The sequence below is a fragment of the Suricata suricatta genome, chromosome 4 (genome assembly GCF_006229205.1).
Source record: "Suricata suricatta isolate VVHF042 chromosome 4, meerkat_22Aug2017_6uvM2_HiC, whole genome shotgun sequence".
In the NCBI taxonomy this organism is placed as follows: Eukaryota; Metazoa; Chordata; class Mammalia; order Carnivora; family Herpestidae; genus Suricata; species Suricata suricatta.
This window is the reverse complement of record NC_043703.1, coordinates 77773066-77795946: the sequence shown is the minus strand read 5'-3', so window position 1 is coordinate 77795946 and position 22881 is coordinate 77773066. Positions and strand designations below refer to the sequence as shown.

The 22881-nt window shown below is 39.5% G+C and overlaps 1 protein-coding gene and 1 long non-coding RNA gene across 3 annotated transcripts in view; both read right to left on the bottom strand.

Annotated features, from left to right (window-relative positions):
- The window catches only part of PSPC1 (paraspeckle component 1), a 75244-nt gene extending 62505 nt beyond the window's left edge, over nt 1-12739 (bottom strand). The window contains exons 1-2 of one of the 2 annotated variants that reach the window (XM_029937016.1): nt 12188-12739; nt 4203-4504 (exon numbers count right to left, since the gene is read on the bottom strand). In XM_029937016.1, coding sequence (XP_029792876.1) covers nt 4203-4504; nt 12188-12553 — 668 coding nt within the window. In that variant the 5' untranslated portion in view covers nt 12554-12739. The remainder of the gene's footprint in view (nt 1-4202; nt 4505-12187) is intronic. The other variant, XM_029937017.1, reaches the window with a different exon arrangement.
- Nucleotides 12740-14393: 1654 nt separating this feature from the next.
- The window catches only part of LOC115288935, a 14834-nt gene continuing 6346 nt past the window's right edge, over nt 14394-22881 (bottom strand). Inside the window, exons 2-3 of the long non-coding RNA XR_003907280.1 lie at nt 18221-18304; nt 14394-15397 (exon numbers count right to left, since the gene is read on the bottom strand). This is a non-coding gene — a long non-coding RNA (uncharacterized LOC115288935). The remainder of the gene's footprint in view (nt 15398-18220; nt 18305-22881) is intronic.

Here is a 22881-nt window from a genome sequence, read left to right as displayed (position 1 = left end):
GCTCCATGCCAACAAGCAGACCCTGCTTGCAATTGTCTCTCTCTCTCTCTGCCTCTCCCATGCGCTCTCTCTTAAAAGAAACAAATTTTAAAAAATAATTATTGGGGTGCCTGGGTGGATCAGTCGGTTAAGCATCCAACTTCCCTGAAATCATGATCTTATGATTAGGAGTTCAAGCCCTGTGTCGGGCTCTGTGCTGACAGCTCCAGATTCGGCATCTCCCTCTCTCTCGTCTCTCTCTCAAAAATAAACACCAAAAAAAATAAATTAAAAAAAAAAAATTATTATTAGCCTAATTTGTAGCCAGGAACTATTAAAATACAGGTGCGGGAGAGTATAATGCTAAATGAAATAAGTCAGAGAAAGTCAAACACCATAGGATTTCACTCGTGGAATTTGAGAAACAAAGAACAAAGAAAAAAAGGAGAAAAACCAAAAACAATCCTAACAATAGAGACCAGAGAACTAACAGAAGGGAGATGGGTAAAATAGGTGAAGGGAATTAAGAGTACACTTCTCTTGTTGAACACTGCGTAATATATAGAATGGGTGAATCACTGTACTGTACACATGAAACAAATATAAAACTGTATGTTAACTCTACTGGAATTAAAATTAAATTAACTTTAAAAAAAAAAGAATACAAGGGCTGGGATTACATTACTGAACAAGACAAAGTCCCTACCCTCATAAAACTTGCATTCTCCTGCAGAGAAAGACTTACAAATTAAAACAGTAAATGCTATGACAAAAAATAAATTGTAGAGTATCAGTGATATTGCAGAGAGGATGACTAAATGAAGATAAAACAGTTTCTCAAAGATGTTTCCTAGTAAAACATGAATAAAATGGAACAAGGAGAGCAAGCATTATCTAAACAAAGAGATTAAGACCAAAATCTCTGAGAACAAACTGGCAGTGCTTTAAAACACATGTAACATGAATTACAGCTTTAGCATGAACACTTAACAGTCCAAAACAAATTGAAACCAAACTACGATCCATGGGCAGAGATGTTTTACACCGCCTTTGTGCCCAATTCTCCAAACCTTAAAACGTTTGAATGATCCTAACCAATAGTAAAGTAATGAGCACTTTACCTCTAAGAGAGATAAAAGGAATCAATGCAATAATCAACTAAGGAACTTTGACACCAACAAATCCAGTCTAAAGACTAAGGATGAACATCAAGAACATCATCCTGGGCAAACTGAAAGCAAAGGCATGTTAATATGGCAACAGGCCTTATGATTATTATAAAATTACTTACAAATATTTATAAGTCAATGGACAGATATACCATTCATGGGCTAGAAAAAAGTTAATATTATGAAGATGTCAAAATGTTCCTCAAAATGACCTCGACACTCAACACAACTCTAATCAAAAGCCCAGAAGAACGTTTTTCAATTGACAAGCTGATTTTAAAATCAGTAAAGAGGCAAGGGTGCCTGGGTGGCTCAGTCAGTTAAGCACCCAACTTGAGCTCAGGTCATGATCTCGCAGTTTGTGGGTTCAAGATCCACACTGGGTTCTGTGAGGACAGCTCAGAGCCTGGAGCCTGCTTTGGATTAGGTGTCCCCCTCTCTCTGCATCTCCCCTATTCGAGCTCAGGCTCTCAAAAATAAAATAAACTTTAAAAAACAAAGTAAAGACGGGGCGCATACGTGGCTCAATCGGCTGAGCAACCACTCCTGATTTCAGTTCAGGTCATAATTTCACATTTTTGAGTCTGAGCCCCAGAACCTCTTTGGGATTCTCTCTCTCTGCCAGCCCCCCCCCCACTCGTGCTCATTCTTGCTCTCTCAAAATAAATAAACTTAAAAAAATTAAAATAAAAAAATCAAATGAAATAAATCAGTAAAGATAATCTGAAACTAAAGTAACACTGTATATCACCTATTGGGAAATAAATAAAATCAGTAAGGTTATACCAAAAAAATACAATACCCAGAACAATTAAAAAAAAAAAAACAATTCAGTTGGGTGATACTACTTGATTTCAAATCTTAGCATGGTATGGGGTGCCTGGTGGTTCAGTCAGTAAAGCATACAAATGCTGATCTCGGTATTTTAAGTTCAAATCCCACGCGGCACAGAGATTACTGAAAAATAAAATCTTTTTTTTTTTTTTTTTTTAAGTTTATTTACATGGAGACAGAGACAGCATCTGAGCAGGACAGGGGCAGAGAGAGGGAGTGGAAAAAGAGAGAATCCTAAGCAGGATCCACACTGTCAGCACAGAGCCCAATGTGGGGCTCAAACTCACGAACTGAGAGAGAGAACATGACCTGATCCAAAACCAAGAGTTGGACGCTTAACCGACTGAGCCACCCAGGTGCCCCTTAAAAATAAAACCTTAAAAAAAAAAATAGTGCAAGACAATACTGGTGTAACAGACCCACTGATTAGTGAAATGAAAAAGAGCACAGATTTTCTCCCCCATTCCCCATTTTTGATAAAGATGAATGGTTAAAAAAGGAAAAATCATCTTTTCAATTACTGGTGCTGCAACAAGTGGTATCTATATGGAAATAAAAATATCTCTCATCTCATATCATACTCAAAATGGATCACAGGTATAAATAAAAAAAGCTAGGAACACCTGGGTGGCTCAGTTGGTTGAGCATGTAACTCTTGGTCTCAGCTTGGATCTTGATCTCAGGGTCATGCATTCAAACCTTACGGTGGGTTCCAACAGGGCATGGAGCCTACTTAAAAAAAAAAAAGTTACAAAATGTCTTAAAGCACAAAAAAGCCTTACTGTACTAGGAAAGGCAAAACTTTCATACAAGGATCCAAAAAGCACAAATCATATAAAAAATGTAATTATACTTCACTTGTGCTTTCTGAAGGACACTATCAATAAAATTAAAAAGCAAGCCAAAGACTAGGAGAAATATTCATAAAATAGACCTGTATCCAGATGTTTTAATTCAGTAAGGCAAACCACCCAATTAAAAAATAGGCAAGGACACCTGGGCGGCTCAACTGATTAAGCGTCTGACTCTTGATTTCAGCTGAAGTCATGATCTCAGGTTTGCTGAGTGAGATCAAGCCCCAAGTCAGGCTCTATGCTGACCATGTGGAGCCTGCTTGCAATTCTCTCTCCCCCTCTCTGTCCCTTCACCGCCTGCACTCTCTCTCAAAAACAAATAAAACATTTTTACAAAATAAAAAATAAACTTAAAAAATAGGCAAAAAATTTCAAGACAGTTTACAAAAGATATAAAAATAGCCAAAAAGCAAATGAAAAGATACTAATATTTAGTTGTTTGGAAAATAAAATTTAAACTCACCATTAGACACTCCTATACTCACTAGAATATCTAAAGGACTAAATATATCAAGTGCTGGTGAAAGATGGAGCAACTAGAACTCTCTCACTCATTGCTTGTAGGAATGTAAAATGATACAACCATTTTGGAAAACAATGTGGCAGTTTCTTATGAAGTTGAAAATTCAGCAATTTATCCCTAAATGTTATCCAAGCCACATGAAAGTACAATGTTCACAAGAAGCCTATACACAAACGTTCATAGTAGCTTTATTCACAACGGCCAACAGTTGGAAGTATCTCAAACATTCACCCACCCTTATGTCACTGGGCAAACTGATTATGTCCATATGATGGAATAAAACTCCATCATAAAAATGAACAAAATACTGACACAATGATACGGATGAAATCTCATTAACATTATGCTAAATAAAAAATATCAGATACAAAAGAGTATATACTATTTCACTTATATGAAATAACTAGAAAAGACAAACTAATTTATAAGAGCAGAAAGATTAACAGCTTTCTAGGACAGGGTCAAGCATGGAGAAAAACTGCAAAAGGGCATAAAGGAATTTGTCTTAAATTTTAAAATTGGGTGCCTTTTAATTCATTAAAAAAGTGAAATAAAATGTTGTTCATCCATTCATTACTTAAACATAACATTTTGCTTTGCATATAAAATTCTGAATGAAAATCAAAAAAATCATTTCTAAGATTGTTATGAATCAATACACTGAAGTCTAAAGTATGACTCCTAGAATCATACAAAAATTGCTATTTATATTCACCATATATTTATTCAACACCTACTTACCATATGACAAGACAGTATGAACTGTACAAGGAAAGACAGAAGTTCAGAACAGAGAGAAGCCCATATGTAACTGCACAGGATGAGGAGATTTTTAAAACTTACGTTGTTAGCAAGAATGCCCCATCACCACATCTTTCCAGAGCCTTTCGTGCAGGAGGTTTTGCTGCAAATTCTACAAAACCTTTTCCAGTAGCTCTACCACGATCATCCACAACCACAACGGCTTTCTCTACTGGACCAAACTGGGAAAATGCTTGCTCTAGAAGCTCATTGGAAACAACCGGCGAAAGGTTCTTGACAGTTAGGGCTGCTCCATGTGTAGCAAAACGAATTCGGAGAGGTCTGCTCTTCAAAATGGTGCCATCCAGCTCTGCTTTTGCAATTTCAGCCAGTGTTCTGGATTCCTTTTTAGGAGGAAAAATCACTTTTTAAAGATGATAGTAACATAAATAATTTTAAATAGTGATTTCTAGGAAGAAGAGCTGCGTAGCTTTTGGAAATGGCTGATAGGGTCACTTTGCTTTTGTTGTCTTTCCATTTTAGTACCACATGCATTTTATTAAGTATTCAAAAAATAACTATAAACAGCTTAATTAAAAAATCCCAACACCAATGTCCCAAGTCATCAAAGACTGTCTACTCATAAATCACCAGCCATTAAATATTCAAAGCAATCTTTTTTAAATCTTATATACATTAAAAGAAAATCATAATTACTTTTTGAGACTGAGCACTAGTTACTAGAAGCTTTTATTGAAAACAATAATTGTCAGTATACACTATGGTTTTGATATTTGTATCTTTTATTAAAGCAACCCACCTCTTCAATGCTTTCTTTTTGTTCAAAGACAAGTCCCCTTCCTTCGTTCTTTTTTTTACATCACCTATGAAAACTACTACCAGATGTTGTTAACCAGTTCTCCTGAATACTTTTGTGGACTATTCATTTCTCTATTGTATTGAGACCAGAAAACACATACGTTCACGGGGCTTTTAGAGTTCCCTCTGTTCTACAGAAATCAAGTGCACACCCATTTAGAAACCAGAAAATATGTTCATTCCTGAAACCACAAGAGAAGTTCCTTCTTGAAGAATTCAAAGTTGGTGTAGAATATAGACATCTAAACATAATCCACAAATAAGTCTTAAGGTCACAAAAGATCTTTATTCAATCCTTAAAATATTCACAACTTTAAATTACTGCACTTACGCAAAAATCTACATAATTAATTTTACAAAGACAAATCTAACTTTTTTTTAATGTTTATTTATTTTTGAGAGAGAGAAAAAGCACAAGCAGGAGAGGGGCAGAGAGAGATTGGGCAGAAGATTCAAAGCAAGCTCTGTGCTGACAGCAGAAGAGTCCGACTTGGGGGGTTGAACTTGCCAACTGTGAGATCATGACCGGAGCCAGTCAGATACTTAACCAACTGAACCACCAGGTGCCCCAACAAATCTAACCTTTTTTACAGATATTCAAAATGGCTATTTTTTTAAAAAAATTACTCTTAAAATTTTTTTTAAATTACAATTACTCTAAACATAGTAGTACCGGCAAACATTTAATAAATATCTAACACGGGATAAGTACGTTGTACCTAATATGTCATAAGATCCAACAATTCTAAGAGGTAGATTTTAAGAATGAAGTCTTGAATTAAAATGCTGTTGGGTATGGAGTGCCTGGTGACTCAGTCGGTTAAGCACCTGAGTTTGGCTTGGGTAATGATCTCACAGTTTGCGAGTTTGAGCCCCACACTGGGCTCTGTGCTGACAGTGCCAAGCCTGCTTCAGATCCTCTGTCTCCCTCTCCCTCTATGCCCTGTCCCCAGTGGCTCTCTCTCAAAAATAAACAAGCAAACAAAAAAAGCTGTTTGGTTTAATTGGGAATGAGAAAAGACATGAGGAAATTTCATGGGATGATAACATTCTCTAGCTTGATAGGAGTCTGAATTAAACAAATGTTATTTGCCTAAAATCACCAAATCGCACATGGATAATTTGTTCCTTTTGCTCTAGGCAGATGTCAAATACCTCAAAACTAATAGTGGACTCTAGTTAATAATAAGCATGCTGGAGTGTTTAGGAGTCAAGAACTGATGGATGGAAAAAAAGATGAACAGATACGTAAAAAACAATTATTAATCTAGATGGTGGATTTACAGATGTTCATTTCTATGTATTTGAAATTTTTCATAATAAAATGTTAGGGTAGGAGGATAAAGAGAAACTGGTGAGAACTTCCTAAAACTGAAAAGTGTTTCCAAAGGATGTCTCCTCTTCAGATTCGGTCAAGTATATTCACAATGTCACATGTTTTGTTTTGTTTTGTTTTGTTTTTCCCCAGAGGATGCAAAAAATTCCAGTTTTATATTAAATCAAGTAATTTTTTTTTACAGTCGCCAATGAATTCAATTTTTAATACTTTTAAGTCAAATAAAATGTTTATGCTGTCAGGAATTTTCAATGCTATGATCCTCTTTCAAAGTTTATATTCTTCATGGTTTTAATTAATTCCACACCAGGGTTTCTCAACTTCAGCCTACTGACATTATGAGCAAAATAATTCTTGTAGTGGCGGGGGCTGTCCTGTGCATTACAGGAGACTTAATAAATGGACAGAAACAACCCTCACTCTGACAATGAAAAATGTCTCCAGACACTGTCAAAGTCACCTGGGGAGCAGAACCACCCCATTGAAGAACCACTGCTGTTGGGCACCTGGGTAGCTCAGTTGATTAAGCTTCAAGTCTTCCTCAGGGTCATAAATTCAAGCCCCACATTGGGCTCCATGCTTGGTGTACAGCCTACTGAAAAAAAAAAGGGGAAGGGGAGCACCTGGGTGACTCAATCAGTTAAGCCTCGGCTTAACTCTGTTTGAACACAGGTCATGATCTCACTGTGAGGTATGAGAGATGAAAGGCCAAAGAGCCTCCTTGGAATTCTCTCCCTTTTGGTATGCCCCTCCCCCACTGGCATGTGCATGCTCAAATACCACTGCTGTTGGGACAACTGGGTGGCTCAGTTGGTTGAGCATCTGGCTTCGGCTCAGGTCATGATCTCACAGTTCGTGGGTTCGAGCCCCACGTTGGGCTCTGTGCTGACAGCTAGCTCAGAGCCTGGAGCCTGCTTCCAGTTCTGTGTCTCCTTCTCTCTCTAACCCTCCCCTGCTCGTGCTGTCTCTCTCTCTCTCTCCAAACACACACACACACACACACACACACACACACACACACTGCTGTAAATGTGTACCCAAGTATCTGTAAAATCAATTAAAATTAAGTGCTTGAAATGAAACCAAATATTTCTTTACTTCATGACTCAATAATAATAAGGAAACTTTTACTAAGTAGGTACTATATTCCAGCCATTCATTATTTTACATATATACATAAATATATGCATTATCTCCTATTGGTCTCATCAACAACCTTAAAAAGTGGATTATTACTATCCCCACTTCACTTATGGATAAATAGGCCTAGAGAGGTTGAAATAACTTGCCGAAGATCTATACAAAAGTCATAATCTCTACCAATATATCATAAATCCCTTTTTTTTATTTTTAAATGTTTTTTATTTATTTTTGAGAGACAGAGACAGCATGAGCAGGGGAGGGTCAGAGAGAGAGGGAGATACAGAATCCAAAGCAGGCTTCAGGCTCTGAGCTAGCTGTCAGCACAGAGCCCAACACAGGACTCGAACCCACAAACCGTGAGATCATGACCTGAGCAGAAGCTGGATGCTTAACCGACTGAGCCACCCAGATGCCCCTGAATCCCTCCTTTCAACTAGTGTCCCATCATTACTCTGTATAAAAAGTAACAGTATAGGTTCTTAACTAAAAAGAACACAGAAAGTATAAAAAACTGGACAAACACCCCAAATTAAAGATTGCTTGTAGTAGGGTCTAATGATGTCCAATGGATACTTTCCAATGGCTCTTTCCAAAGCACCTGACATTTTCTCATTGTTCGCCAATAGTTAAAATTTAAAACTGCAAGAGTACTAACCCACTGAGGTAAATTGGAAAGAGCCTTCATGTCAATCAACAGAAAGTTGATTGTGTAACTGGCACTCCATCCATACTGTGAAATATAATATGGTCATTAAAAATCAATCTCATGACATAAAATATACCAGAGATATATTAAATGGAAACCTAAAAATATAAGAGTATATAGCATGGCTTGATTTTATGGAAAAATGAAAGATTAACAGTGACTACATTTAATGTTTTGAAGACAATCTTCCACTAGAATTAAAACTGCAGTAAGAGAACTTCCCCGAACTAAAAGAGCATTTGAAATTATATACTGGACAGGCCTACTAAGGGGATTTTATATCTTCTCTAATATTTGACATTCCATAAGAAGCACAGAACATTGCATAATTAAAAACAAAAAGCACCAGGGCAACGACTATATTAAATTCAGTTGGTTTTTAACTTTATAATTATAACAGTGGTGGTCAAACCTTAGCAAAGGTAAGACAAACATGGAGGGTTACCTAAAACACAAGATTGAGGGCTCCAACCCACAATTTCTAATTCAGTAGATCTTCGGTGGGCCATAGAATTTGCATTTCCAACAAATTCCCAGTTAACTGATGAGGTGAGACAATTTTTAGATAGTATAGAGCCAGCACTGCTAGCGTGAATAGTAGGGAATACAAGTGGCCTTCTGCTTATGCTAGCACAACACCTGAATCTGCAGGACAGGGACCACACTTCTATGAATCACAGCTCCAAAAGTCTAGTTTACTAAAGCTAAAAGTAGGAGGGATAAAAGATAAAAACAGAAACTGAGTTCAGATCAAACTAATACCAGTTTAAACAACATTAAACTAGCTTTAAAATGCACCACAGGGGCACCTGGCTGGCTCAGTCTGAGGAGCCAGCAGCTCTTGATCTCAGGTCATGAGTTCAAATCCCACATTGAGTGGAGATTACTTACATACTTACATATATAAATACTCTTTTTTAAAAATGCATTACAACTTTTCAGTTAATTTATCCAATCTGGATGGCTTAGTCGGTTGAGCGTCTGACTTCAACTCAGGTAATGATCTTACAGTTCATGGGTTCAAGCCCTGTATTGTGCTCTGTGCTGACAGCTTGGGGTCTGGGGCCTGCTTCAGATTCTGTGTCTCCCTCTCTCTCTCTCTCTACTCCTCCCCCACTCATGCTCTGTCTCTCAAAAATAAATAAAGTTTAAAAAATTTTTTTATCCAATCAAACTGTAACAAGTCAAAACCTAAAAAGAAACTTTTGGGTCTAAATTCCACAAAATGTATCCAAAATAAAGTCTATTTCAGCCCCAATGTACCATGGGTTCACGATATGGATTTACGACTTTATGAGAAAATGCCACTTAAATTCTTTTTCCCAACCATTCCATATTAGCAATGCCAACCCTATACCAGCTCAAAAATGCTGTCTCACCTTACCAATTAATTGGAAAACAACTACCAGTGTAGGAAAATTTATTTGCATTTAGTATTTCGAGGGGCATCTGGATGGCTGTCAGCTAAGCATCCAACTTCAGCTCAGGTCATGATCTCACAGTATATGGGTTTCTGGGTCCCGCTTTGGGCCCTGTGCTAACAACTCAGAGCCTGGGGCCTGCTTGGCATTGTGTCCTCCCTCCCTCTCTGCCCCTCCCCATCTAAGGCTCTGTCTCTCTCTTTCTCAAAAAATAAACGTTAAACTTGTCTTGGTGTGCCTGGGGGGCTCAGCTGGTTAAACGTCCAACTAAAGTCATGATCTTAGAGTTTGTGGATTAGAGTCCAGCATGGGCGCTCTGTGCTCAGACTTCAGAGCCTGGAGCTGCTTTGGATTCTGTGTCTCCCTCTCTCTCTGCCCCTCCCCCATTCTCTCTCTCAAAATCAAACATTAAAAAAATTGCTTTTTAAATAAAAATATAAATCAGATAAAATTATGCCACTATGTAGAGCCACTATCCCACCACTACACATGACAGCCACCATACCATTACTTACATTCAAATCAGGTACACACTACATGGTTTTCCCAAGTAGGAAAAGATACAAAATTCAGAAATATTTAAAGCTTTAAAATTTACCTGTTTATCATAGAGCTCAGATTAAACAGTAAAGTTATCCGTAAGTCAAGTCTTGTAAACTAAATTCTAATCTCCTAATGGCAAATTTTTAACATTCCTACACAACAAAATAGCATGACAGGTCTGGAGGACCAAATTCCAAAGGAGCAGACAATAGCAGCCCCTCTCCCCTCCCCATTTCAAAATCCCACACTTTTTTTTTAAAACGAAACTAAAAGCAATGAACTGTACTGTCCGACATAGTAGCCACTAACCAAGGGTGGCTACTTAAATTTAAAAGTAAGTAAAATTTAAAGTTCAAAGTCTCAGGTACAAGTGCTGCATTTCTAGTGCTCATCAGTCACGTATGGCTAGTAGCTACTACACCTGGCAGCACATATACACAGCATTTACACAGAAAGTTCTACTGGACAGGGCTAATAATACAGGAAAGGAGAAAGAATTATTAGTAGCTTTAAAGACAGGAAGAAAAAAGATTTTTCCATGTTAAAATATTTACTATTGGCTTATTTTTAAGTGTAAGGCTTCCAAAACAAAGGGAAATGCAGCCCATCATTCTTCCTCCAGAAGGTAAACTTTAGAACAAACCAAATGGTACCAGGAGCTAAAGCCTAATAAAATGTTAAATAACATCCTTTTGGAAAGTTTACTAAGAGTTGCTTACCTGTACTTCATTCAAAATAACTTTTGGATTTATGTTAAAAATAACTTTACCAAATGACAGGCTGTTTCTCTACTGTTCAAAAGATAATTATAATTTTATGTTTAAAACACAGTGAATATTTAGCTTGAATTTTAAGGAAATTTCTAGGTCTCATTAATATCCTATGAAGAGTTACCCTTCTCTTGAAACCATTTAAGATTTGAGATGTTCAAATGTTCTCCCCCGGAAAATACAGTGTCATTAAATTACCATCAATTCTATCTACATATTAAAACTTTTCGTGGGTCAATCATGAAGAGAACCCAATTTTGAAAGTTAAAAGTTCCAAAAAGAAGCTTCCGAACCAAATTTAAAATATAAACATAAAATTTGAGGGTCAAACTAGAGAGGCAACACGTAAACAAAAAGTACTTGTGTAAAAATGACTCCAACAAAGATATTTTCTCGGAGCATCTAAATATGAATTACAACGAAGATACAAAAGTGACACTGTTGTAAGTCACCACAAAGCACTTAGGAAAACTGAATAGAGTAGGTATCTGTCCTACACCCTAGCTATTTGAATTTTTTTTTTAATATAAGGGAGGCACAATTTTTGCATGTTGGAAAACTTTAAGATTTAGACTAAAAAAAGGTAAAATGTGTACTTTTGCAGCAATGAAACATGGACATAAAATATATCCTTACATATAATTTATAAGTTTATATATATAATTATATACATATATAATTCATTCTCCCCCCAACGTAGAAACTACCAGAATATTTGGGGGAGGGAGCATATTACATTAGATATCTAATAATTCAACGCCGTCCAGATATTGCCGAGTTTCAGAACCAGGCAGCTGAAGGTGTGCTGCGCTGAGGCGGGGGGAGAAACCACACGGTTTGGCAAGTCTCGCAGAAACCAGGCAGTCGATGTAAGAAGCGAGTCGGCCGGCTGCTCCTCCACACCCAATGAAATCGCTGGTAAGACCGGAGCTTCCCCTCCAAATTCGTAAGGCCCTTACAACACAAGTCCGCGCGGCAAGAGCGGCATCCCGAAGCGCGGCTGCCCCGTCCCAGCAGAGACTAGGACCCTCCAGACCGGCGAGCCGCAGCCCAGGCGGCGTGGGCAGGCGAAGCCCGACGCGCACAGAGGACACGCTGGCGACGGCGACCCCGAGCCGGCTCATCGCAAAGACGCCACGGCGGGAAAGAGCAGGACGACAGGCGCCGCGACTAGCAGAGGCCACAGAAGAGGCCGCGGCTGCGACCAGGGCTGTCTCCGAGGTGCCCGCGGCGCCGCGCTCCCCCTACGCCCCCGCCCTCCCGGCCCGGCGGCCAGTCCCGACACTCACCAAACGGATGAAGCCGAAGCCACGGTCCCGATTGATGAAGACCTCGCTGGGCTCACCGTAGCGCTCGAAGAGCCTCTTGAAGTCCTCCTCCGTGATGTCTGTGGGCAGGTTCCCCACGAAGAGGCGGCAGCGCTGCGTGTATGTCTTCTCGCCCGGCTTGAGGAAGCTCTTGATGTCGATGGTGAAGCCCATCTCCTCATCGGCGCGGTCCTCCGGGGGCACCGGGGCGGGTGGCGCCGGCTCCCCCGCCAGCGCGAGCGCCATGGCGGCCGTCGGCTCGCTCTCGCCGGCCGCAGACTCCAGAGCGCGAAGGCGGGCCGGGTTTTTCTCAATGCGTACTTGCTTCAGGTTTCCTCTTAACATCATCTTAGGGGGCTCAGGCACACCGGATGTGATTCTAGATATATAGCTGTGTCACTCTATACACCCACAGAAACGAAATACGGAAGGAGAAAGGCAGAGAAAACCCCCGAGATCGCCAAGCCGGCTCCCCTGCCCCGAACGACTCACGCCCGAGGCCGCTGCACGCTCAAAATGGCGCCGCCACAAGCCGCAGTTACGAGAGACGCCGCTGTAAGTCCCGCCCCGCCGCCAAGGCCGGCGCCGGACGGATGCGCCTGCGCAGGACGGCGCTCCCCGGCACGTCTGCGAGCGTGCGCCAGAGGGCCACGCTGCTGCAGCTGCGGGGCCCAGCGACCTCCTAAGGTAGCTAGCCAAGCGATGAGCTGCGCTTGTGTGAAAAATTGTGATGTGTGCAGAAGTGTGTGAAAACAACAGTGATCGGGGAACATCCATATTTTAAATATTCAACTCACTTTTCAATGACTGAAAAAATGAAAATTTTCAGATTTCGAACCCCTGCGTCCAGCTCTGTGCTGACAGCTCTGAGCCTGGAGCCTACTTTGGATTCTGTCTCGCTCGCTCGCTCGCTCTCTGTCCCCTCCCCTGCTTGGGCGTGCGCTCTCTCTCTAAAAAATGAATAAACATTAAAAACAGAAAAAAACATATGCTTACTTTAGAAAAGCAATACCATTCCTAACCATCCAAATGAAGTGAAAATTTGCATTCACACAAAAAATTGTATTCAGGCTTTTACAGGGGCTTTATTTGTAATCATTAAAAACTGGAAACTATCCAAGTGTCCAACTAGTGATAGGTAAATAACGGTACATTCACATAATACAATATAACTCACCAATACAAGGAATGAACTATAGAATATATATCAATGATTGACAAGAGCTAGGTAGGTGCGGGGTTGACTGCACAGAGACACGGAAATTTTTGGTGTTGAAATTTTTGAAGTGGTGGCTACATAATTGTATGTATTTGTCAAATTCAGGTAAACTGTGCACTAAAAGGCTCATGGTTACTGTATGTAAATTATACATTAAACAAAAAATGTCTATCAAAAAAATAAAAATAAAATACCATCAAGAGTAATCCATATTTACCTTGGTTGCCACCCAAATTCTAATCGTCCAGACTCTAATCCTCATTACAGCTCTGTAAATTCCTGAGTCTAACCCAATTCCCCACAGCCCTCTCAGTTGCTCCAAAGCCTTCTCTTGAGTGCTTGGAAACTCACTCTAGGTCATCAGCTAGGTGGCTCAGTTGATTAAGCATTCAACTTTGGCTCAGGTCATATCTCACAGTCCGTGTGTTCAAACACTACGTCAGGCTCTGTGCTGATGGCTCAGAGCCTGGAGTCTGCTTTGGATTCTGCGTCTCTGTCTCTCTCTCTCTCTGCCCCTCCCTGGTTCACTCTCTCTCTCAAAAAGAGACATAAAAAAATTTTTTTTAATAAAATAAAAAAGGAAAGGGGTGCCTGAGTGGCTCAGTTAGTCAAGCATCTGACTCTTGATTTAGCCTCTGGTCATCTCACAGTTTCTAGGATCCAGCCCTGTATAAGGCTCTGTGCTGTATAAGGCTCATGGAGCCTGCTTGGGATTCTCTCTTTCTGCCTCTCTCCTGGCTCAAGCCATCCCTCTCTCTCTCTCAAAATTAAGAAACTTTTTAAAAAATAAATAAAATGTTTTAAAAAATAATAAATTAAAAAATCCTTCCTAGACCTATGTTGTTCTTTAGCTATTTTTTTACTAGAGAGGAAGGAAGGAAGGAAGAAAAGGAAGAAAGGAAGAAAGAAACAAAGAAACAAAGAAAGAAAGAAAAAACAGAAGAATTGTTTCTATTTTCTGTCTCCATTTGCTCATTTTATTTTTCCTTAAACCACATTAACTGGGTGTCTAACCTCGCATTCCATTCCTCTGAAACCTCGGTTGACACAATGGGCAACAGCCTCTACTTTATCAGGTGCAACAGTTATGGCTCAGACTTGCAGCAGCATTTGACATTGTAGATCCAAGACAAGAGTTCCGCCATGTATAATATGGGAACAATACCATTGAACAGTTATTGTGCATAGTAAATGAATTAGGGTATAATCTTTGGAAAATATTGACCCCATTGTAGATCCAAGACAAGAGTTCCGCCATGTATAATATGGGAACAATACCATTGAACAGTTATTGTGCATAGTAAATGAATTAGGGTATAATCTTTGGAAAATATTGACCCCATAAATAATAATATTGTTATTGGTCACTTTTCTCCTACCTTCTTGAAACACTGTTCTGTCTTTTATACAATCATATTCTGTTCTTATACCTCACTCACTGGCTACTCCTCAGTCATTATATCTTTCTTAGGAATCTTTACTTCAATATGTTGAAGAACCATAAGTCCAAGTCCTTCTCTTTTCTTTAGCTAACCTCATTCCCTAGGTCAGACCATCCATATCAAGGTACCTCAGAAGCATTAAAGCAGATTTTTTAAACCTCAACACTATTTACATTTCGGACCAAATAATTATTTGATGTGTAGCAGCATCACTGGCTTCTACCAACTGGCAAAATCTGCCAGGCATTATTCTGGTTGCTTTGCACTTGTTAACTCACTAATTTTCTTAACAATTTTTGAAGGTAGATATTATTGTCATTTTTTAGACTTTATTTTTTAGAGAAATTTTACATTCACAGCAAATTAAGAGGAAAGTACAGAGATTTCCCATATACTCCTAGCTCCTACATATGCACAGTCTTCTCCATTATCAACATAACCCACAAGAATTTTACCTCTGTTACCTGCAGTTACACATCATGATCACACAGAGTCCAACAGAGTTCACTTGGTGATGTATATTCTGTGGGTCTAAAAAAATTTATGATGACATGTATCCACCATTATAGTATTATACAGACTACTTTCAATGCCCTAACACTGCTCTGTGGGGGCATTTGGGTGGCTCAGTTGGTTAAGCGTCTGATCCTTGATTTCAGCTCAGATGGTGATCTCACAGTCATGAGATCCAAACCTGCCATTGGGCTCTGGGCTGGGCGTGGAGCCTGCTTAAGACTGTCTCCCTCTCTCTCCCTCTGCCCCTTCCCAGCTCTCTTAAAAAAAATAGTAAAAAGTAAAACTCCTAATACACCTATTCATCCCTCTTCCCATCTAACTTCAGAAACCACTGACATTTTCACTGACTCTATAGTTTTGTTTTTCTAGAAGTCGTGTAGTTGGAATCATACCGTGTGTAGCCTTTGTAGACTGCCTTCTTTCACTTAGTAATATGCATTTAAGGTTCATCTATGTCTTTTCATGGATGAATAGCTCATTTCTTTGTCGTACTGCATAATATTCCATTATCTGAATGTACTACAGTTGATTTATCCATTTACTTACTAAAGGACATCTTGATTGTTCCCAAGTTTGGCAATTATGAATGAAGCTGCTATAAATATCTGTGTGCAGGTATTTGTATGGATATAAGTTTTCAACATCTTTGGATAAATACCTAGCAGTGAGAGAGCTGGATCATGTTAACACTATGTTTAGTGTTTGGGAAACTGCCAAAGTGTTTCCAACGTGGCTCTACCACTTTGGAACAGTGGAACAGCAGTGACTCCTGTTTGTTGCTCTACATCTTTTTTTTTTTTTTTACATTTATTTATTTTTGAGAGACAGAGCACAAGTCAGGGAGGGACGAGAGAGAAGACGACACACAAACCAAAGTAGGCACCAGGCTCTAAGCTGTCAGCAAAGAGCCCGATGTAGGGCTCAAACTCACAAACCGTGAGATCATGACCTGAACCGAAGTCTGATGCTTAAACAACTGAGCCACCCAGGTGCCCCCAGTTGCTCCACATCTTTACCAGCATTTAGTGTTGTCAGTGTTCTAGATTCTACCCATTCTGATAAAAGTGTAGTGGTATCTCACTTTTGTTTTAGTTTGCATTTCCCTGATAATCTACATATGGAGCATCTTTTATTTTCTTTTTTTTTTAAGTTTATTTACTTATTTTCTGAAAGTGTGTGAGTGGGGGAGGGGCAGAGAGAAAGGCAAAGAGAAACCCAAGCAGGCTCCTCGCTGTCAGCACAGAGCCTGACATGGGGCTCAAACCCACAAACTGTGAGATCCTGACCAGAGCCAAAATCAAGAGTCAGACGCCTGACTGGGCCACTCAGGTATCCATAGAGCATCTTTTCTTCTGCTCATTTGCCATCAATATATCTTTTCTGAGGCCTCTATTAAGGCCATTGGCTCATTTCTTAATCAGGTTGTTTCCTTATTGTCGAGCTTTAAGAGTTCTCTGTGTACTTTGGATAACAGTCCTTTATCAGATATGCCTTTGGCAAATATTTTCTAGCAACCTATGGCTTGTCTTTTTATTCTCATGACAGTGTCTTCTGCAGAGTAGAGATTTTTAATTTTAATGAAGTTCATCAATTCTTTCTTTCATAAATTATGCCTTTCATGTTGTATCTAAAAAGTCAGCACCAAACAAAACGCCATTTCAATTTTCTTCAGGAGCGCATGGGGGGCTCAGTCAGTTAAGCATCAGACTTTGGTTCAGGTCATGATCTCAGGGCTCGTGAGTTCGAGGCCCATATCAGTTGAGCTATCTGTAGTGACAGCTCAGAGCTTGGAGCCTGCTTCAAATTCTATGTCTCCCTCTCATTTCTGTTCGTCCCCTGCTGTCTCTCTCAAAATTAAACATAAATTTTTTTTTAATTTTCTTCAATTTTTCTTCTAGGGTTTTTATAGTTTTGTGTTTTAATTTAGGTCAGCAATCCATTTTGAGTTAATTTCTGTGAAGGGTGAAAGGCTTTTGTGTGTGTAGATTCTCTCCGTTTTAAAGAATATGTGGATGTCCAGTTCTTCAGCGCCATTTTTTGAAAAGACTGTCTTTGTCAAAGACAAATCCTTTGTTCTTTGTCAAAGATCAGTTGATTTGTATTTATGATGGTATATTTCTGGGCTCTCTATTCTGTTTTGTTGATATAGTTTATGTATTCTTTCACCAATATTGTTTTGGTCAGTGTAACTTTGTAATAAGTCTTGAAATTGGGTAACATTAGTTCTCCAACTTTGTTCTTTTCCTTACTCTGGGTCTTTTGCTTCTCCATGTATACTTTAGAATCCATTTGTCTATATCAACAATAAATTTGTTGGGATTTTGATTGGGACTGCATTGAATCTGTGGATCATATTGGGAAGAACTGATACCTTGACAATATCAGAACATGAAATATCATGACCATGAAATAATTCTCCATTTTTTTTTAGTGCTTCTTCGATTTAATTTATCAGAGATTTGTGGTTTTCTTCATAAAGCAATTTGTTGTATCTAAGTGTTCCATGTTTTCAGGTACTAATGTAAATGATATTGCATTTTTTATTTCAAATTCCACTTGGGCATTGCTGGTATATTAAAAAAAGTAGTTGACTTTTAAAATTAACTTTGTATCCTGCAACCTTGCTTTAATTGCTTATTAGTTTTTCTTGATTCTTTCAGATTTTCTACATACACAAAGACAGTTTTATTTCTTCCTTCCCAATCTCTATGACTTGTTTCTCCTTTTTCTGTCTTACTCCATTATCTAGGACTTCTAGAACAATGTTGAATGGCAGTGGAGAGAGAGGATATCCTTGCCTCATTTCTCATCTCGGCAGGAAAGCTTTGGGATTCTTACCATAAATAAAGCATGGTGTTAGCTGTAGGTTCCTTGTAGATATTCTTCATCAAGTTGAGGAGGTTACCATCTATTACTAGTTTCCTGAGAATTTTTAAAATAAATGAATATTGGACTTTATCAAACACTTTTTCTGCATCTATTAGTAAGACCATATGATTTTTTTCTTTAGGCTATTGATGAGATGAATTATATTAATTGGTTTTTGAATGTTGAACCAGCCTTGCATACCTAAGATAAACCCACTTCCTCATGATGTACCATTTTCTTTACACATTGTTGGATTCAAATTGATAATATTTTGTTGAGGATGTTTTTATCCATGTTCCTGTGAAATATCGGTATGTAGTGGTTTTTTTCCTTGCAGTGTGATTATCTAGTTTTGGTCTTAAGGTAATGCAGACCTCATAGAATGAGTCAGGAAGAACTCCTTCTGCTACTACTCTCTGAAAGAGATTATAGAGAATTGGTATAATTTCTTTAACTGTTTAATAGAATTCATCAGTGAACCCAACTGGGACCAGTGCTTTATGTTTCAGAAGATTATTAATTATACTAGCCTGGATGGGTCAGTCAGTTGAGTCTAACTCTTGACAGCTCAGGTCATGATCCCAGGGTTGTGGGATTGAGCCCCACATTGGGCTCCATGTTGAGCATGGAGCATGCTTAAGATTCCCTTGCTCCCTCTCCCTTTGACATTCCCTCGCTCATGTTCTCGATTTCTCTCTCATAAAAAAAAAAAGATGCAGGCCTATTCAGATTGTCTACTAGTTTTTGTGTGATTTTTGGCAGACTGTTCCTTTCCAGGAATTAGTTCATTTCATTTAGGCTATGGGGGTGCCTTTGTGGATCAGTTGGTTGAACATCCAACTTCAGCTCAGGTCATGATCTTAGTTTGTGAGTTCCACTCTGCATCAGGCTTGCTACTATCAGCGCAGAGCCTGCTTCGGCTTTTCTGTCCTCACCATCTCTGCCCCTCCCCTGCTCATGCTTTCTCTCTCTCAAAAACAAAAATAAACATTTTTAAAAAACCATCTGGGGTGCCTGGGTGGCTCAGTCAGTTAAGCACCCAACTCTTGGACTCTTGGTCTTGGCTCAGGTCATGATCTCATGGTTTCATGAGTTCAAAGCCCATGTTGGGATCAGTGCTGACAGTGCAGAGCCTGCTTGGGATTTTCTGTCTCTCTCTCTCTCTCTCTCTCTCTCTCTCTGCCCCTGCCTTACTTGCACTGTCTCAGTCTCTCTCAAAATAAATAAATAAGCCTTAAAAACAATCTAAGCTATCAAATATACGGGCAGAGAATGGCTAATAGTATATCCTCCACATCAGGCTCTGTGCTGACCGCTCAGAGCCTGGAGCCTGCTTCAGATTCTGTCTCCCTCTCTCTCGACCCATCCCTGACTTGCACTCTGTCTCTGTCTCTCAAAAAATAAATAAGCATAAAAAAACTTTAAATAGTATATCTTCATTATCCATGGGATCTGTAATGATGTCCCCTCCTTCATTTCTAATATTAGTAATTTGTGTCCTTTCACTTTTTTCCTAGTTAGCCTGGGTAGAGGTTTATTGATTTCACTGATCTTTCAATGAAATAATTTTTGTTTTATTGATTTTCTCTAATATCTTCTTTTCAATTTAAGGGGCGCCTAGGTGTCTCCGTCATTGGAGGATCTGACTTCGGCTCAGGTCATGATCTCGCAGTCCGTGGGTTCAAGCTCACATCTGGCTCTGTGCTGACAGCTCAGACCCTGGAGCCTGATTTGGATTCTGTGTCTTCCTCTCTCTCTCTGCCCCTTCCCTGTTTGTGCTCTCTCTCTCAAATATAAACATTAAAAAATATTTTTTTAATATCTTCTTTTCAACTTGATTTCTACCCTAATTCTTATTATTTTTCTTCTGCTTACTTTGATTTCTGAAGGAGAGAGAGAGACAGAGAGAGGAGAGGGAACATGAGTGGGGGAGCTGCAGAGAGAGAGACACAGATCCAAAGCAGGCTCCAGGCTCTGAGCTGTCAGCACAGAGCCCAACACGGACTCAAACTCATGAGCTGTGAGATCATGACCTGAGCCGAAGTCAGATGCTCAACTGACTGAGCCACCCAGGCATCTCTACTCTGCTTATGTTGGATTTCATTTGCTTTTCCTTTCCAGTGTTCTAACGTGGAAACCTAGATGATCGATATTAGACTTTGTTTTTTAATTTATACATTCTAGGCTATACATTTTTCTCTAAGCACTGTTTTTACTGCATCTTAGAAATTTTGAGGGGCGTCTGGGTGGCTCAGTCGGTTGTCTGGCTTTGGCTCAGGTCATAATTTCACGGTTCGTGGGTTCAAGCTGCACATTAGGCTCTGTGCTGACAGCTAGTTCAGAGCCTGGAGCCTGCTTCAGATTCTGTACCTCCCTCTCTCTCTGACCCTCCCCTGCTCGTGCTCTCAAAAATAAATAAAAAACATTAAAAAAAATTTTTAAGAAAGAAATTTTGATAAGTTACACTTTCATCTCCCTTCAAAATATTTTTAAATTTCTCGAGCTTTCTTCACTCATGTTATCTAATATCCATGTGTTGTAGCTACGATTTTCCAGTTATCTTCCGGTTATTCATTTCTATGTTAATTCCACTGTGATCTGAGAATAATTTTTATTCTTTTATTTATTTAATTTTTTTTTATTAACTTCTGAGAGATAGAGAGAGAGAGACACCATGAGCAGGGGAGGGTCAGAGAGAGAGAGGGAGAAACAGAATCTGAAGCAGGCCCCAGGCTCTGAGCTAGCCATCAGCACAGAGCCTGATGTGGGGCTCAAACCCCTGAACTGTGAGATCATGACCTGAGCCAAAGTCGGACGCTTAACCGACTGAGCCACCCAGGCGCCCCAATTTTTATTCTTTTAAATTTGTTAAGGTATATTGATGTCAATTATATCCAGTTGAAAAATGGTATTGTTTAGTTCAGCTGTGTCTTTACTGATTTTCTGCCTGCTGGGTCTATTTCTGATAAAGGTGTTCAAACTTCCAACTGTAATTGTGGATTCATCTATTTCTCCATGCAATTGTATCCATCATGAATTTTGATATTCAGTTGTTAGGCACATTAAAAGTTAAAGATTGTAATGTCTTCTTGGAAAATTGATCCTTTTATAATTCTGAAATGCCAAGGAAAGATGGGAAAGATGGTAGAGTAGTAAGATCCTGAGGTTGCTTCTTCCCATGGACCCACCATGGTTGTGAGTACACATAGAGAAACTCTTTCCGAGAATGACCTGAAGACTAGCAGAACAGTTTTTACACAGCTGAAGATATAAACAAAAAGCCACAGGGTAGGATGGGCAAAGACACCGTCTAATAGAGGAAACCAAGACTGTACTCAATTTGCACACAATTTCACTAACTCCGAAACCCAACAGAGAGGCAGCAGTATGCAAAGAGCCTGGACCAAAAGTGAAGACTTATTAACTGATTTAGGGCATGTGCCAGAGGGGTAGGGATCTATGGAAACTTTCTCTGGGCATGGAAGGACTGATGGATGCCATCTTTTTTTTCTTTTCTTTTCTTTTTTTCCTTCTTTCAGCCTAGTTGACCTGATGCTGATAAGCACCAGTTTTGACAATCTACATCCAAGTTGCTAGCATGACTCACCCCGCCAAAATGAGTTTTTTCCCTGTAATACCCAGCAGACAGCCTCAGCAGGGAACACTACCCCCTCCAAGTAACTCCTGACCTATGGAAAGAGGGCCACATCAGGCCAACAACACACCCTCAACAGTAAGGGCTGAGTCTCACGGCCAGCCACAGTCAGCGGTAGAAATTGGGGCCAACCCCAACTTACCAGCATGTCCACAACAGCTACAGCCATGTACTGCAGTCAGACCTTTGGTGTAGGCTAAGCCACCCACCAGCATACCCACACCAGTCACGGCCAGGTCTCACAGCCCACCAGTGTACATGCAGTAGTCACGACCCAATCACAACAGTAGGGGACATGCAACCCATACAGGAAACATCACTGGAGTGCCTGGTTCTTGTAACCACGGGGAAAGTGTACCTTCTACATAAGGCCACTGCCTTCAAGACCATGAGGCATAGCTGACCTACCTAATATATAAAGACAAACACAAGAGAGTCAAACAAAATGAGGAAATAGACAAATATGTTCCAAACAGAAGAACAAGACAAAACCTCATAAAAAGAACTAAAAATAAATAAATTAATTAAATAAATAAATAAATAAAATAGAGATAAGTAATCTACCTGATAAAGAGTTCAAAGTAATGGATATAAAGATGATTACCAAACTTGGGAGAAGAATGGATGAACTCAGTGAGAACTTTAGCAAAGAGATAGAAAATATAAAACAAACTAATCAGAGCTGAAGAATACAATAAATTAAATGAAAAATACAATAGAGAAGTCAATAGTAGATTAGAGGATGCAGAAAAATGAATCGGTAATCAAAAGACAGGGTAGTGGAAATCAAGCTGAACAGCAAAAAGAAAAAGGAATTTTTTAAAATTACGGTAGGTTTTGGGGCGCCTGGGTGGCTCAGTCGGTTAGGCCTCCGGCTTCGGCTCAGATCAGATCTCACGCTTGTGGGTTCGAGCCCTGCGTCAGGCTCTGTGCTGACAGCCAGCTCAAAGCCTGGAGCCTGCTTCCAGTTCTGTGT